Below are 16,431 nucleotides of genomic sequence, written 5' to 3' on the forward strand. Positions count from 1 at the left end.
TGCCCCCTTTAACATTAATGGCTGCTTGAAGTCTTTTGTGGTATTTGTAGATGAGGCTCTATCTTCTCAGATGGTAAAGCTGACCATTCCTCTTGGCAAAAAGGCTGCAGTTCCTGTAAATATTTGGGCTGTCTTGCATGAACTGTATGTTTGAGATCTCCTCAGAGTGGTTCAATGATATTGACGTCAGGAGACTGAGATGGCCACTCCAGAACCTTCACTTTATTCTGCTGTAGCCAATGACAGGTTGACTTGGCCTTGTGTTTTGGATCATTGTCATGTTGAAATGTCCAAGTACGTCCCATGTGCAGCTTCCTGGCTGATGAATGCAAATGTTCCTCCAGTATTTTTTGATAACATACTGCATTTATCTTGCATCAATTTTTACCAAACTTCCCGTGCCTTTGAACACATACCCAAAACATCATCGATCCACCTCCGTGTAGAGTTTATGGTTGTGGCCAAAAAGTCAGAAGGTTTGAGGCTTGTCTCTGGTATGTTTGGCGTATTGTAAGCGGGATACTTTGTGGCAATTGCGTAATAATGGATTTCTTCTGACGACTCGACCATGCAGCCCATCTTTCTTCAAGTGCCTCCTTATTGTGCATCTTGAAACAGCCACACCACGTTTTCAAAGAGTCCTGTATTTCACCTGAAGTTATTTGTGGGTTTTTCTTTGCATCCCAAACAATTTTCCTGGCAGTTGTGGCTGAAATTTTAGTTGGTCTACCTGACCGTGGTTTGATTTCAATAGAACCCCTCATTTTCCACTTCTTGATTAGAGTTTGAACACCGCTAATTGGCATTCCCAATTCCTTGGATATCTTTTTATATCCCTTTCCTGTTTTATACAGTTCAACGACCTTTTCAAACATCCTTTGACAATTCTTTTGCTTTCCCCATGACTCAGAATCCAGAAACATCAGTGCAGCACTGGATGAAAGGTGCAAGGGTCTGTGAAGAGTCCAGAAACTAATTGACCATTTAAAACACACACACTAATTATAAGCAAACAGATCACAGGTGAGGATGGTTAACTTTAATAGCCATTCAAACCCCTGTGTGTCAACTTGTGTGCATGTTATCAGGCCAAAAGCACAAGGGTATGTAAACTTTTGATCAGGGTCATTTGGGTAGTTTCTGCTGCCATTATGATTTAAAAAGAGCAAACATAGTTGATTGATAATAAATATATACATACACCTACATACATACAGGATCCTGCACCTCCGGGTATTGGACGCGGCTCACTCCAGCTGTGATTACACACATTGGGGGCCAATCAGTGGGTACTGCAGACTCTATGTTCGCTGGCACCCTCCGTTCAATAGCCACAAAGACAGAATGACAATATGCCTATGTAAACAAGGCAGATTGCCATTCTGACAGGAGGGAAGGTAAGAATCATGTGTCTCTGCTAAGCAGGGACTAGGGATCCATGTCTTCCCCTAGTAAAAGCACTTTCCAGTGTTTAGAAAAACACTGGCACACAGTTAACCCTTTGATCCTGAGACACACAGTTAACCCTGATTGCCCGATGCAATATCGCAAAAAATTAAATAAAAATTTCCCTTAGTTTGTAGACGCTATGATTTTTGCGCAAAATCAATATACACTTATTAGGATTTTTTCTACCAAAAAGATATAGCAGGATACATATTGGCCTAAACGGAGAAAGAAAATTAGATTTTTTTTTATGGGATATGTTTTATAGCAGAAAGCAAAATGATTTTTTTTTTTCAAAATAGTATATTTGTTTCTGAATGTTTTTATATGTAAGGCTTTTTGTATATATAAAATAAAAAAATTGAAACAAAAAATATTTTTTTTGTTTATAGTGCATAAAATAAAAACCCCCGGAGGTGATCAAATACCATCAAAAGAAAGCTATTTATGGGGAAAAAGGGCACATTTTATTTGGGTACAGTGTCCCACGACAGCACAATTTTAAGTTAAAATACTGCAGTGCCGTATTGCCTGGTCAGGAAGGAGGAAATCTTCCGGAGGTCAAGTGTTTAAGGACACTTATATGAAATATATATATATTTTTTTAGCACTGCACAAAATTACTTGATACATCATATTGTACATAGACACACTCAAACTTAGAGGATGATCCCTGGCCTTTTCCAAACAGGCCAAGCCTTCTCTCTCATTATTACATTTACCTTTTATTAATTTTGGACCTACCAAAATAATTGTGATTTTATAATATGGTGACAAATCTATACAAGTATTCCTAGTACAATATTAGTTGCTGCTTTGGATGAATATTTACAATTTTTTAGGCGTTATCTATCATTTGCTGGTACAGATACTTTTCTTGGTGGATTTTATTACACTTTGTGTTTGACTATACTCCAGTTGAAAGGGTGTCTGATCCCTAAAACATGTTGGCACTTCCTACAGTGGCTCTATCAATACCTAACACTCCATCAAATTAGTTTTTGGCACTCTACCTCTTTTTTCTAATAACCGAGTCACTGACTATAAACAATTCTGCAACAAGCTAGGTCAGTGGGAAGTCAGATTTACCTAAAGAGTAACCCCACTTTAAAAAAAACAACAAAAAAAAAACACTCTCCTCTGAGTGATGCATGTATAGGGTTTAAGAAACGTTGTTGCTAATTCCTATCTTTTGTTATTCTGAAGAAATCCCTTTGTGTTTGTCTGTGTCCATGTGGGAAAGTGAATCTAATGGGAGTGGTTTTAGAATTATCAATCAAGTGCTGCACCTGCAGGGATTTCCTATCGGTTTCCTAACCAAAAATTTAATTTTTGTTTCAGGGGATGCTCAAAATCTGGGAATAGCAGTGAGCCAATCACACAGGCAGGAAATTATGTTTCTGAGAGGTGTTCTGTACACATTCTGTGAACAGAACACCTCCAGGTAGCCATATTGCATTTTAGAGAAAATTGCAGAGCTGCAGATTGAAAAGGATAGGTAATTTTTAATAACATTTCATTACAATATGACTTGTCGCAATTATATATGCTATATTTTTTCACTTGCCATCCCCCCCCCCCCATGAAAGTGGAGTTACCCTTTAATTTAATGTATTGGCACTTTCGGATAGTGTGGTCAGCTATAACAGCTTCTATATCACTCTTCAAAGCAAGGGAAGAAAATGTATACCTTAGGTATGGATGTTTCATAACCCCATTGGGTGTTGGTTTCTGTGCTGGTTTCTGGAAAAGCAGAAAAAAAAGCATGAGTGAAAAAAAAAGTAAAATTTTTTATTTCTAGAAAGTTTGTTGAATGCCCAAAGTTATCACCTAATAAAATGAAAACGTTTTTCACAAGTCAAGGAATAGCCAGTAGATGGCAGCAAAATGCCACATAAGTTGTCCACAGCCTATCAGAAATGGTAACTATATACTGAAAGCTGTTGTAGAGAACATATACTATACTATAGACATACAGATTTATTAGCATTAGATGGTGACTAGCTGCTGACCTGATCACATCTCCTGGACTCATTGGAACACATTTTTTGCAATGGTCCCGTTTTAAGCTTGCGTGTACCTCTTTTTTACTTTAATAAATGTGTGGTTTTAAACACTATATTATGCTATTTGGTACATTCTGCCTCCTCTCCCATGACCTTTAATACACACACCTATGGTCAAGCTGGATGCAGGATTAGAGACATCGGTTTTTCAGCAGATGCTGTGGTTCTCCTGTATTCGCTAATGGCCTCGAGATTTAGAGTTCCTTATATTCTAGTAAGGAGTGGATAGGGACTTTGGTGGTGGAAAACACAAGGCGGCACACGTTTGGAGTGACTTTTTCCTGGATGTTTATTGAAATTGGACTGTTCGTATGCATACATTTTTTCACACATGTGAAAACTATACAGATTGTTGATGTTTGGAATGAGCGTTACTGATGTGCTAGTTTGGATGGCACTATAATAATTCCTAAAGGTGTAGCACAAGACAATTTTGTTCATATTTTTATTTCATCTTGTATTCAGATAAGCAGCTATTCCTGGTTTATGGCATTTTATTTCATTACATTTGCTATATAGTATTTTATGTGATTATACGACGCACAAAGTTCTACACATTTTTATGTTAGATAAGGAGAATAACCTGGATTCTATGAGCCAAAGTACATCAAAAGACAACATTCCATCGCATCATCAGCAATGCGTTTATCAATATTACAATGTACTTTTGTGTCAATGATTGAAGCCTAACATGTGGCAATGTTACAAAACATACAAGGTTTCAAAGTTTATGGTAGACATTCTCGATGAGCATTTCTCAACAACTTGCTGTCACTTTGACCTCTTTAAGCAGCCAACACTGCTAAATCTAAATGGTTGATCACACATTTTTTTCCCTTCTAGCATTGCTGCTGGCAAAATCTGCGATGGCAACTTTTATTCATGGTGATAAAAGAACAGGAAGACCTTTACATCTTTCCATACTAGATGGTGCCAGGCAGTACCCCGACCACTTCTAGATTAAAAGGAATGAACAAAGCAACAGGTTCTCTTCAAAGAACAACCCCCACCCATCTATGGGGGGGGGGGGTCTAAAACTTGTGTATGCTCCATGTCAGAGCCTGTGTATGCTCCATGTCATGTCGGGTCTGAGTACTGCAACCAGAGAGGAAAGTGAGAAGGTATACCTGGGAGTATTGGGTGTTTACTAAGGGTGGTTGGGTGGGGAAGCAAAGTAAAGGTCAAGTATCAATGGGTGGGGTTTGCCCTGTTATTCCTCATCATTCAACCTGCCCTTCTCTGCAGTCTTTTCAGATCTATATCCTTTTTTTGAACTGGTGCCTAAAAAGTGAACTGTGTCTTCAAATATTAGGCCTTACTATGGCTTTTCATAGGGGCAAAAAAATGTCTATCTCGTCTATGCCTATACAAAGCTAGAAGAGAAGCTGTAGCTGCCCAGTACCCATTTAAAGTGGTGGTTCTAAAGGCAGAAGGTTTTTTTTCACCTTAAAAACATTCTGGGGGCAGCTCCCCCCCCCCCTGTCCCCCTTATACTTGCCTGAGCTCCATCATAGATAGGATAATGTGCATGAGAGCAGCAGCTCGCCGGGTTTCTCTCTCCTCATTGGCTCACACACCAGTGGGAGCCATTGGCTCCTGCCAATCATAGCCAGTAAGCCAACGAGGAGAGAGCGGGGCCCACAATGTCCATTCACAGGATCGTGGCTCAGGAATGAGCCTGCTTGAGTACCCCCATAGCAAAAGGCTTGTTATGCAGGCACTTGGCAGGGGGAGGAGCCAGAACCGCCAGCATGGCACCCAAGAAGAAGAGGATTGGGGCAGCTCTGTGAAAAACAATTACACAGAGCAGGTAAGTATGACATGTTTGTTATTTTGTAAAAAAAAAATTCAACCTTTAGACTCACTATCAAGCTTCCTCCCATCTCTCAACACAATTATTTTCCAGCAGGAAACCTGCTGGTGGGTTCAGTGTGCAAACCTGGAATAAGTTTTGCTTTTCAGAGTGGCCTCAAAGCAAGCTGTAATATTAGGGCATAAGGCTGCTGCAACCCTAGGAGCCAGAATTGCAATTCTTTAACCACTTCCCACCCGGCCAATGCGTATATACGGCCGGGTGGGAGCCGCCTGCTCCTGATAGGACGTTTGGGAACGTCATTCAGGAGCAGCGGGATCGCGCGGGCGCGCGCCCGCGCAGCGGCGCGATCCCGATGTGCTCGTGTCACCCGGACACGGCACATCTCAGATCGGCAGGAGGGCTCTGTGATTGGCCCTCCTGATCACATGACGGCCGTGTCCAATCACGGCCGTCATGTGATGTAAACAAACAGCCGGTTGCTAGGCAATCGGCTCTCCTCTCCTCACACGGAAGTCACCGCTGAGGAGAAGAGAGCAGATCGCTGCAGCCGGCTGATGATCAGTGAGTATGGGCTGCTTTTTACAGCTTTTTACTCACTGATCATCAGTGTAGTGTACACACACAACACACCACACAGTACAAACACAGTCCCCACATATGTCCCCAAAACACACATGTCCCCAAAACATACATGTCCCCAAATAATAAAAACACATGTCCCTAATAATAAAAACATGTCCCCCACATATGTCCCACTAAAATCACATGTCCCAATGATTATCTGCACACATATGTACGTGATCACCTGCACACATATGTACATGATCATTTGCGTACATATGTCCGTGATCACACAAACCAATTATTATACACTTAACGGAATTTTTTTTACCAAAAACATGTAGCAGAATACATTTTGGCTTAAATTTATGACAAAATTTGATTTTATTGGATTTCTTTTCAAATAGAAAAAAGAAAATATAGTTTTTTTTTCCAAATTTCCGCTATTTTTGCGCTTATATCGCAAAAAAAAAAACTGGAGTCGTGAATAAATAACACCAAAATAAAGCTCTATTTGTGCGAAAAAAATGATAACAATTTCATTTGGGTACAGTGTAGCATGACCGCGCAATTGTCACTGAAAGAGCGAGAGCGCTGAAAGCTGAAAATTGGGCTGGGAAGGAAGGGGGTGAAAGTGCCCTGTATTGTAGTGGTTAAGGAAGACATTAATGCTATAAGCTTTTTTTTAATGAAAGTGTGTTACTTAATTTCTGTGCAAAATACCAAGCACGCTAACAGATTAGAAGTCATATTTTACCTAATTTGGCTACAGTAAGTGAAATTTGAGGATATATATTTCTGAGCCAGAGAACTGGTGCCTTTCAGCACAGATTGCAATGTTCTACATTAAAGTGATTTTTTTTTTTTTAAAACATAACAAACCTTTACAAACATGTTATACTTACCTGCTACATGCAAGAGTTTTGCACTGAGCGGTCTCCGATCCTCCTTTTCTGGGGTCTGCAGGCAGCGCTCCAGGCTCCTCCTCGAGTGATCCACAAAGAGCCGCTTTCCATGGGGGCACTTGTGTGGGCACACTCCCAAGTCCTGCTGCTGCATCCATTGACACAGATGGCAGGACCCGTCCCCACCCACTTGTCACTGGATTTGATTGACAGCAGCGGGAGCCAATGGCTCCTTCTGCTATCAATCTATCCAATGAGGACCCGAGACAGCAGCTGGAGTGATTGGGCTCAGCTAAGAAAAAGAGGGGCTCTGGGGTGGCTGCTGCAGCGCAGGAGGTTTTTCACCTTAATGCAAAGAATGCATTAAGGTGAAAAACCATGATTGTTTACAGCTCCTTTAATGTCTTCCTCGCACTAACCCTCCCTATAAAAATACACTTCAATCATATTTGGGGAAAAAACAGATCAGATCAAAAGGTAAAAAAAAAAAAAACAGCTTTTGTGACTTTTTTCTGATATCACTCTGCTTCCCAAGCCAGGGATTTGCATAAACCTCTATCTGCAGTCTATTTTTTAATTTTTTTTTGTTTAACAGAAGTGCTTTGAGAAAATTACCGTTCACAGCATATATAAAGAGACAGATTGGCATAATTAGCAGGAATTAGCAGGTGGAACAGAAATGATACAACAACACCACAGTATAGAGAGCCGACAATAATTATGTTAGAATTCTGCAGACAAATAATTTTTCACAAGTTAAATAAACATTGCATGTACTTGCATCACCAAGGGGAAATAGTGGTATCATAAAATAGAGTACCTCCGACACCAGGCCATAACCCTCCACCAGTGGGAGTTCAGGTCAATGTCCAGGGGGACCATACTTTTTCAAATTTCCAATGACATCCCCTATTTGAATAGGTCATTTTATTTAAGGGCAGGGCTGCGTTTACCATGGCCTCCCAAGCAGGCACCGGGGGTTGGTCTGAGGATGACCATTTCAGTAAAATTTCCTTTTTGGCATAATAGAGGAAGTAGGCTATGAGAAGCTTAGACTGATAGGAGTGATGGTTGTCAGAGATGCCCAATAAGGCCAAAGATGGAGTAGGGATTATGTCAAGTTGTAGCCGGAGGTTACGTTTATCAAAGACCGCCTTCCAGTATGTCATTATAGAAGGGCATTGCCAGAAAAAAATGTATATAATAACCCAAATGGAGTTGACAGCGGGGACAGGTAGGATCTCGTTCGGGAAACATTCTCTGCAACCATACAGGAGTGTAGTAGATCCAATGAAGAAACTTGACCTGGATCAGCTTATCTCTGGATGAAATTACAAGCTTGGGACCTTGTTTTAGGCTATCCTCCCAGTCCTCTGTCTAGGGAAGGAATTTCCTCCTTCCAGTATTCCCAAAGCTTTCCATTCTAGGTATATCAATACAGAGGGGTGCGCTATAAAGTGCCGATGGTGATTTATCTAGGTTCCAAGAGCTAAAAGGTCCTCAAATAGGGTCAGCTTTGAGGATGGGATTCTGAGGGAACTGGACCGCAGCAGCATGTCACAGCTGGAAATACCAGAACAGCATTTAACCTCTGAGAAAATTGTGAGAAGTTTAAGAGGGCACCCATGGGCATAATATCCCATATAGTCTTGATCCCATATCGCTCCCACAATTGGGGATCCTGAATGGTATGGAAATAAGGGAGTGCAGAGTTGCCCCAAAGGGGTTGGGCAGGAGACAACTGGCCCGGAAAAAAGAAACGTTGCATTGCAGTTTTCAAGAATCGCCATGTGATTCTCGTTGGCCCAGGGAGAGCTCGATATGCCTTTGGTCCCCTATAGATGAGATTGCAAAGATTCAACGACCCCAAGAAGGCAGTCTCCAGGTGGCCGCATTGGGTCTGAAACCACCATTACACAGATACCAGTACTGCTGCCCAGAAATAAACCTTAAAATTAGGTAGTGCCAGACCTCACAACTGTGGAGGGAGAGACAGCGTAGCCTTAGCCAAATAGGGGGAGGCTCCATTCCAAATAAAGGAAATCAGGCATCTATTTCTTTGAAGAATGAAGTGGCAACCCAAATCGGACAGTTACAAAATGTAGTTGAATTTTGGGAGTAGCATCATTTTTACCAAATTTTATTCGGCCTAGTAAGTTCAATGGGAGCCTTGACCATGTTGAGCAACATGCTTTCAGTGATGTCTAAAGCGGTTGGCGATTACGGTAAAAAAAAAAAAAAGTTAGCTATACATTTAGTCACGTGCACTTCCAGATACCTAAATTCCTCAACCCATTGTAGTGGGGATGAGGGGGCTAAGTTAATTACCTGATCGTCAATTGGGAAGAGGATAGACTTGGACCAGTTAATCCGTATGCCCAAGAATGAGCCAAACATGTCAAATATAGTCAGGGCAGCCAAGAGCGACGGGCCTGCATCATTCAAGTAAAGTAGGGCATCATCTGTGTTCAGGGACAACTTCTCTTCCAAGCATCCCACCCTCAATCCCCCTGGCGAAGGGGTAAAGTGCACTCCCGCTATCTGCAGTCTATTTAGTTACATTCACGATGTAGTATAATCGCATCTTTTTACACTCTCTAGCCCTACTGCTCCACTTATGCTTATGGCAATGTTATATGCGAAAGGTCTTCTTGGAGAGAACTGGCTTTGAACAGAATGAACGGCAACAGACTGCAAGCCCACCCTGAAACTCTCCTTTAAAAATGACATACATGTCTGTCCCCTATACTCCTCTTCTCGGGTCTCCAGCCAACGTTCCTGGATCCTCCTCTCTTGCCAATGCCCCCAATAGGAAACCGATATCCCAAGGTGGCTCCCGAGCCCCGCTGCTGCATTCATTGACACAGACAGCAGTACTCAGCCCCGCTCCCCGTTCCCTCATCACTTCACTGGAGTTGATTGACAGAAGCCGGAGCCAATGGCTCCCCTGCTATTGATCTGACCAGGGAGGGACAAAGCCAGGAGAGCTGCAGCTCTCATGCACAGCACTGGATTGCTATGGGGTTCAGGCAAGTATAAGGGGGGAGAGTCTGTAAGGTTTTTCACCTTAATGCATAGAATAAATTAAGATAAAAAACCTCAGGGCTTAAGAACCACTTTTCGACTGCCGCACTGCAGATTTAGTGCTACAGGGCGGCCATTCTAGGCAGAATCACGTATGTATACGTGATTCTGCACCACTTGGTAGAAGGCGCACTGCTTCTGCTGTGATTAGTCCGTGGGTACTGGCCACTGGATGTTTGCCAGGCACCCGCTGATTATCGAGGAGAGGCGCTGGGTGAAGCTCTGCATATGTAGACAATGCAAAGCTCCATCCTGATAGCAGGGATGCAATGGATTTTCTTTCCATGCAAAGTAGGCAATAAAATCACATCACTTAGTAGAAAAAGCACAAATAGTATACAAAAACACTGGTAAGGCACACTGTTAACACATTTTATCTGCTGCTCGTAATTGCTTATAAGGTGAATTGAACTTGAACCTGTCCTAAATACTTACGGGAGATTCATTACTAGAGATTGAAGCAGATTCTTTGGCAAAAGATGGAGTGAAAGAAGCTTCACGGTCACTTGAACTGCTCAGTGAAGAAGAGTCTAAGTAGTCTGGTTCAGGAAGGACCATGTTATTCTTCTCAACAAGGTTGGCTGAGCTGAGACTCCTCACTGGGGCGGGGCTGGGATTCATGCTGGAGAAGAAAACAGAGAATGGTTAGCAGAAAAATAGTAACTCATCAAGGGGTGAGAATTTGATATCCCCACATACCATTGTTTGTGTTTAATACCTTGTATAAAGCAGCATCAGAATTGTAAAGTCATTATAATGCCAGCGTGCCAGCTGCTTGTTCTCCCAAAACAGTCACAGACCTCTGGCAACATGCCATAGCCTGCAGGGAGGCATGTTCTAGGTGCGGCGACAAAGCTTGTCTGAATATCACACCCATACACACATTTGTTGCCTATCGTAATGTTTGTGGTTGTGTAAAACATGGCTGGGTGTAGAATGATAATGCACAGACTATTTGTGTTCAGTTACTAAGCCTACAATATCCTGTGCTAGTTGATAAACGTTGTACTTGAAATACATCAGTGTCATAAGTATATATGTATAAGTACTAAAACAGTGTAAAGCCTAATGAGGATTTGTAAAGTGTGTAATTCCATACCAACTAATCCTATTTCATAATTTTGGACTGCGAGGAGAGAAAGAAATGCTGATTGGTTACTATGGGTTAATTAAGCACTAACCATTACACTTTGTTGTCAAAATATCAGTTTTGTACAGAGAAGTGAAGGCTTAAAAAGGGATTTGGTTTTGCACGCCATACCTTGGCACCTGCATTGCGTCTCTTCCATTTGTTTCCAATGGCCTGCTATAAGATGATGGGAACCAGCCTTTGCTGCAAAACAAAGAAATTATATGCAAAAAAGCAAAAAAAATGAATCTTTCATCAACAGTTAACTTGTTTACACCAGCGCTGCTCTATGAAACATGATCTGCAGTTGCGTTCTTTTCACAGAGTGGTACACCGATACTGCTGCACCCCGAGCGCCTGTTACTTGACAGAGCAAAAAGCTTTCTGAATTGTAAAACTGCACTGCAACTGTGAGCTTAGCGCTTGGCTTGCAGTTGCAGCGTGGCTCCATTCACCTAAGTGTAAACAAAGCCCATGTTGTTAATCTTATTGTTTTAAGGGATATTAAAGCCACTGTTTTCATAGCAAAGGGGCACTTGTGCATAGCAGCTTTGTCAGTCTGGGGGGAGGGAAGTGTTAGATGTACTAGCAGTTTTAAACACACTAACAAACTGAACTCAAACTTCAGCTCTATTGATCGACTTGTGTACAACCAGCCTGTTCGGTCTTTCCCTGAACGATCCGTACTATAGCTGGCAACACTGACTATTGTATTGTGATGGCAAGGTCTCCCCATTGTCAGAATAAAATACCACAGTGGTAGGGAAGCCCAAAACCACATTAAGTGGGTGGAGGGACGAACGCAAGGCATTTTCTTTCATTTAACCCACCAAAAAATGCATAATTGTATGGGCTGCCTAACTGGGAGGATCACCAGTTGAAAATAAAGGAAAGAAAGCCTAAAAAAAAGAAAACGAATACAGCCTGGATCACATGGAGAGTCATTTTGTTAGTAACAGGATGACATCCTAGTCATAATGAATTTCACAGTGAAAACAGAGAAAATTGAATATTTTCAACTTTTTTTAAATAATTGGGAAGGGAAGTTGCCATTAAACTCTTGAAAGACAACCCACATCTTTTATATATCTGAATAAGCCAGTTGAGCATTCTTGAGAAAAGTTAGTCTACATTATCATTTTTGGTTGACAATTTTCTCTGCACTATGACATATGGCCACAAGATGGTGCTGTGCAATGCTTTCAGAATCAGGATTCTATGTTTTTAGCCTGATTTGCTTATCAAAAAATGATTCTTATTCAAGCAGACCTGTTGTAAGAGAAATGCATATAAAGTCTTTGCTGACCTTCTTCTGAAAAAGGTATATGCTTGGTTGTTTAGGTTGGTGCATAATGGGGCATCAACCTGAAACAAGTATGCAAATGAGACACAGACTGGACCACAAAGTCAGAAAATATTGAAGCCGCAAAAAAGGCATGAACATCATGTAACTAAAATTTTCAGGAGAGGTCAGCAAGAGATATATAGTTCCAGCTTACTTTAAAGCCCAACTCCAGTCTTTGTATTTGTGAGGAAGAGTTGACATTTCTGTCAGGTATTTCATTCTGTCTGTGACCCCACTGGGGGAGGTTTTTCCTTCACTTCCTGTCCCTGTGATGTCTGTACAAGAAAATGGGGGTGCAGACACCACAAGGGCAGGAAAGCATGGACTGCAATAAAAACAAGATGCTCTACCCCTTCTCTGCTCAACTAAAAATTTGTTTTTCTTGTCTGTGCGCCTCTTGGAGCGACTTCCCCAACTTTCTGTCCTGAAAAAGTTTTGACACAAGTTGGGCATGAAGAAAAAGCTGAAAAGTTAGGTTTTGGAATTCTTCAATGCAAGGTTCACAACCACCTTTGGTGACTTACAGTTTTGTTGTGTCGTGTTCTCCATACAGCCAGCCATCCTTCTCCTCTGGGAGAAGTAGAGTAATAATGTCACCTTGTTGAAAGCTTAGTAAAGTCTTGCTGTTTCCAGTGTGAGGAAAGATGGTTTTGACCTTTGTCCTCTTCATTATATTCAGCCCTGTGGCAACAGACATAGACCGTGGCAGGCTGCCCTCCTCATTTTCACCTGTTAGAAATAATGAAAGAGGTGAGAGGGTCACATGACTGGGTATCCCATAGCAAACCCCCACATGCACATATCTTGAGTGCAGCACCCACACAGTTCTTTGCATTTCTTGCCATGAAGCAATAGCATTTCCTTAAAGTGATACTAAACACACACTGTTGAATTTACATTGTCCCTTCTATTTCTGTATGTGGATGATGGCACTGAAATGATATTAACTTCTTGCTTACTGGGCACTTAAACATTTTTCCATTGAACCGGCCAATACCGCCCAATATTCGGCCCGTGTGTACGGGGCTTTAAAGATCACAAACAGGCAAGCAGTTTAGGCGTTCTGATTTCACATATTTGTTTGGGATCAGGAGCAGCCGGTTTCGTTATAACTTCTCTGACAACTCACCCAACAAATACAGGGACATTTGCAAATAACAGGCAAAAAACTAAAAAGAAAAAAAAAAATACAGACACACTGTGTGTGTGTGTGTATATATATATATATATATATATATATATATATATATATATATATATTTGCAGAGGTAGAGTCCAATCCTTGTTATGTGAAGCATACTTAAGCCATCATGGCTAACCATGGCTAGTTGTACACTGCTCCTCCTCTTCAATGATCCAGAGCAGATATTTAGGTGTTCCACCTTCACTTTCTGCATACTGGTTTCAGGTTAGGTAGTAAGAAAAAACTGAACACGTAAGGTTAAAATAACAGCCAGGCAGAAGAAAAGAGGCACTGATTTCATGCAACGTTTCCTTCAGTCTATACATCAGATTCAGTTTTAACTAAATTTCCTTTATTTCTCCAAATTGCATGATGGTAAGTTCAAAACAACTTGTTACAATTGCTGGGGTAGCTGTCTAAGGTCTAAGTGCCAAGATTTCATTATTTAGCTGTTTAAATATTGATTGCACTGGCCCTCTCTTTTCTGATATATAGTCAGACTTAAAATTATCATTTAAAGGCTCCTTAGCAACTTTGACTTCCCTCCAATCCAGATGCATACTTACCTACATTATGTGGCCATGGCCTGATGCAATTTTAAAATCTTGCAGTGAAATCTTCTCTTCACAGTCAATCACCACAGACCTCTATGGAGCCATCTCCAGAAGCAGAGAGTCTCATAGGCAATCTGTATGAGGATCCATTAGGCCCACAGAGAAAATGTCACTGTAGGATATAAAACATTGCAGGGAGCTGTGCTGTGGGTGGGGCAAGGGGGGGGGGGGCGTGCAGAGAAGGATGGGTGCACTTTCTAAAATGCACTTATCTTTTAAGCAATGTGCATAACCCGTGTTAAATATGATTTAGGATATGCCATCAGTATTGTGGTTGTTAACCCTCCTGTGTTCGTCTACCTGCAGGCAGGTCCATACCTTGGAATGATTTTATCCTGTCATATGTTGGCTTCTCAGTAACTGCTGGATTGTTGAACATATCTACTAGGGGACTGGGATGTGCCCGGCTTAGAGGTGCTGGAGGCATTCTTAATGTGTTTCTGGAGATGGTGTCACCATCTAAAGCCATCTGAAATATAACCAAAATGTTTACACTGTTAAGACTGTTACATCATTCAAATGATTAGAGACCTGACATTGCTTATGCTTATTATAAACATTTCTTAGTAATGTATCAGTGTTGAAAGCTAAACAAGTGAAAGCAGTAGAATGGTATTACCATATATCTAGAAAAAAGTAGATATATCTATCAAATAATTAGGTTGACACATCACTGAACTACTGTATGCGATACATAAAAAATGAATTATTAAAACACACATTTCCCAATGACAGAGTCCCCTCTATAAGTTATATTTATACTCCAGAATCATATAAAAGGAAAATAAAGTAGATCTGTAATGTGTCTATTTCTGAAAGTTATATGACTTTAAATTAGTAGAAATGCTTTTCTCTACAGCCTCTCTCCCTAATTGAGCAGATTCAAAGATTACTTTTGTGTGTAATATACATTTTTGTCTTTAAAACATCCACAGAAATAATAGTATTAATTAGAATATTTAAAGATATCACTTGTTCCAGGTCTCACCAATATTTATGTTAATACTTATATCTAAGGTTTTCAGATATTTTGTGTGTAATTTATGGAATAGAGTATATTTTTTTTGCATACCCATGGGCTTTGGTTGGAAAAGTTATGTAAATGTGTAATTTGCTTCTTGTTTCTAAATTTAAAAAAATTATATTCAAGAAACTGATTTACTAATATAAGCTGTGCAGCTTGTTCATTTCAGAGGAAACTTTGTTGGCAGGATTGTCTTGGAAGCATCTTAAATGATTCTGTTCTAGCCAACGGTTACAACAATATAACGTTCATAATTTATATATGAAAGTTTCTCTTATTATCTACATAATGCAAATTACATTCCAAAGACAGCCCTATAAAATGAAAACAACGCAACAGTCATGCATTGTATGGAGGTTTGGCTTGTGATAACTGCTTTATCATGAAGGCCATAAACTTGATACACTTTCTAACACAACAAAGAGCAAGATAATGTATCACGGCAACTGCATGAAATCATTTTAGACACCTTGCGGTGTGACAGACAAAAATCAGCCCAGGTCACTTAGTAGTAAGGAGAAATGTCACCCCCGGCAGTTATGAGGTGGCTTGTACTGTAGTCTTACCAGTGCCTTCTTGTCCATGAGCGGAGATGGTTCCGGGGTACCAGAGATAGGAGTGGTTCCAGGAATCTTCAGATCTTGGATAATGTTACTGATATTGTCTGGGACTTGTGAGACGTCCGTACAGGTTTCCTGCCACTTGGGTATTTTGGCGGTGAGCAGATCAGTACTCTGTCATGATTATAAAAAATGGTTGACATAAAAAGGCTTTTCTACAATGTCTGTAAATTACACCTCATGTGCAGCTTATTAGGGCTGATTACCAAACACTGGTGCAAAACTCCAGCTCTTACTCATAGCAACTAGATCAGATTTACTGCCGAACTTGAAAAATTAATCCTGTGCATTTTGGTTGCATCCCATTTTACAAGAAATGGATTTAAGAAAAATGGAGCCCACCTCATCAAATCAGACTGTGAATATGAGGAACATGATTTAAAACAGCATGGCGAAAAAAAAATGTACCCCTATTTCTCAAAAGGAAATAATTTTAAAACGGAGCTCCACTCACAAGGGGAAAGCTTGTCTGCCCCCCCCCCCCCCCCCCCGTGCCACATTTAGCACCTCATGGGGGGAGACCAGAATGGAGCTTTGTAGAATAGGTGGGTACCAATGGCCCAAGTAAGGGTTGGCAGATGTATTAATGCTTATAGCTTTTTTTTTTATAATAAATTTTTTAGAGTCAACAAATTTGG

General features: G+C 40.8%; 1 protein-coding gene across 1 annotated transcript in view; it reads right to left on the bottom strand.

Moving 5' to 3' along the window:
• BAIAP2L1 (BAR/IMD domain containing adaptor protein 2 like 1) overlaps positions 1-16,431 on the bottom strand; it is a 166,314-nt gene that overhangs the window by 11,249 nt on the left and 138,634 nt on the right. The window contains exons 8-13 of the mRNA XM_077449044.1: positions 15,740-15,907; positions 14,468-14,618; positions 12,877-13,081; positions 11,140-11,211; positions 10,314-10,500; positions 3,137-3,189 (exon numbers count right to left, since the gene is read on the bottom strand). Of these exons, the coding sequence (XP_077305170.1) occupies positions 3,137-3,189; positions 10,314-10,500; positions 11,140-11,211; positions 12,877-13,081; positions 14,468-14,618; positions 15,740-15,907 (836 nt within the window). The remainder of the gene's footprint in view (positions 1-3,136; positions 3,190-10,313; positions 10,501-11,139; positions 11,212-12,876; positions 13,082-14,467; positions 14,619-15,739; positions 15,908-16,431) is intronic.

The sequence above is a fragment of the Lithobates pipiens genome, unplaced genomic scaffold (assembly GCF_037356315.1).
Source record: "Lithobates pipiens isolate NorthernLeopardFrog02 unplaced genomic scaffold, aLitPip1_a1.2 Scaffold_22, whole genome shotgun sequence".
Taxonomy (NCBI): domain Eukaryota; kingdom Metazoa; phylum Chordata; class Amphibia; order Anura; family Ranidae; genus Lithobates; species Lithobates pipiens.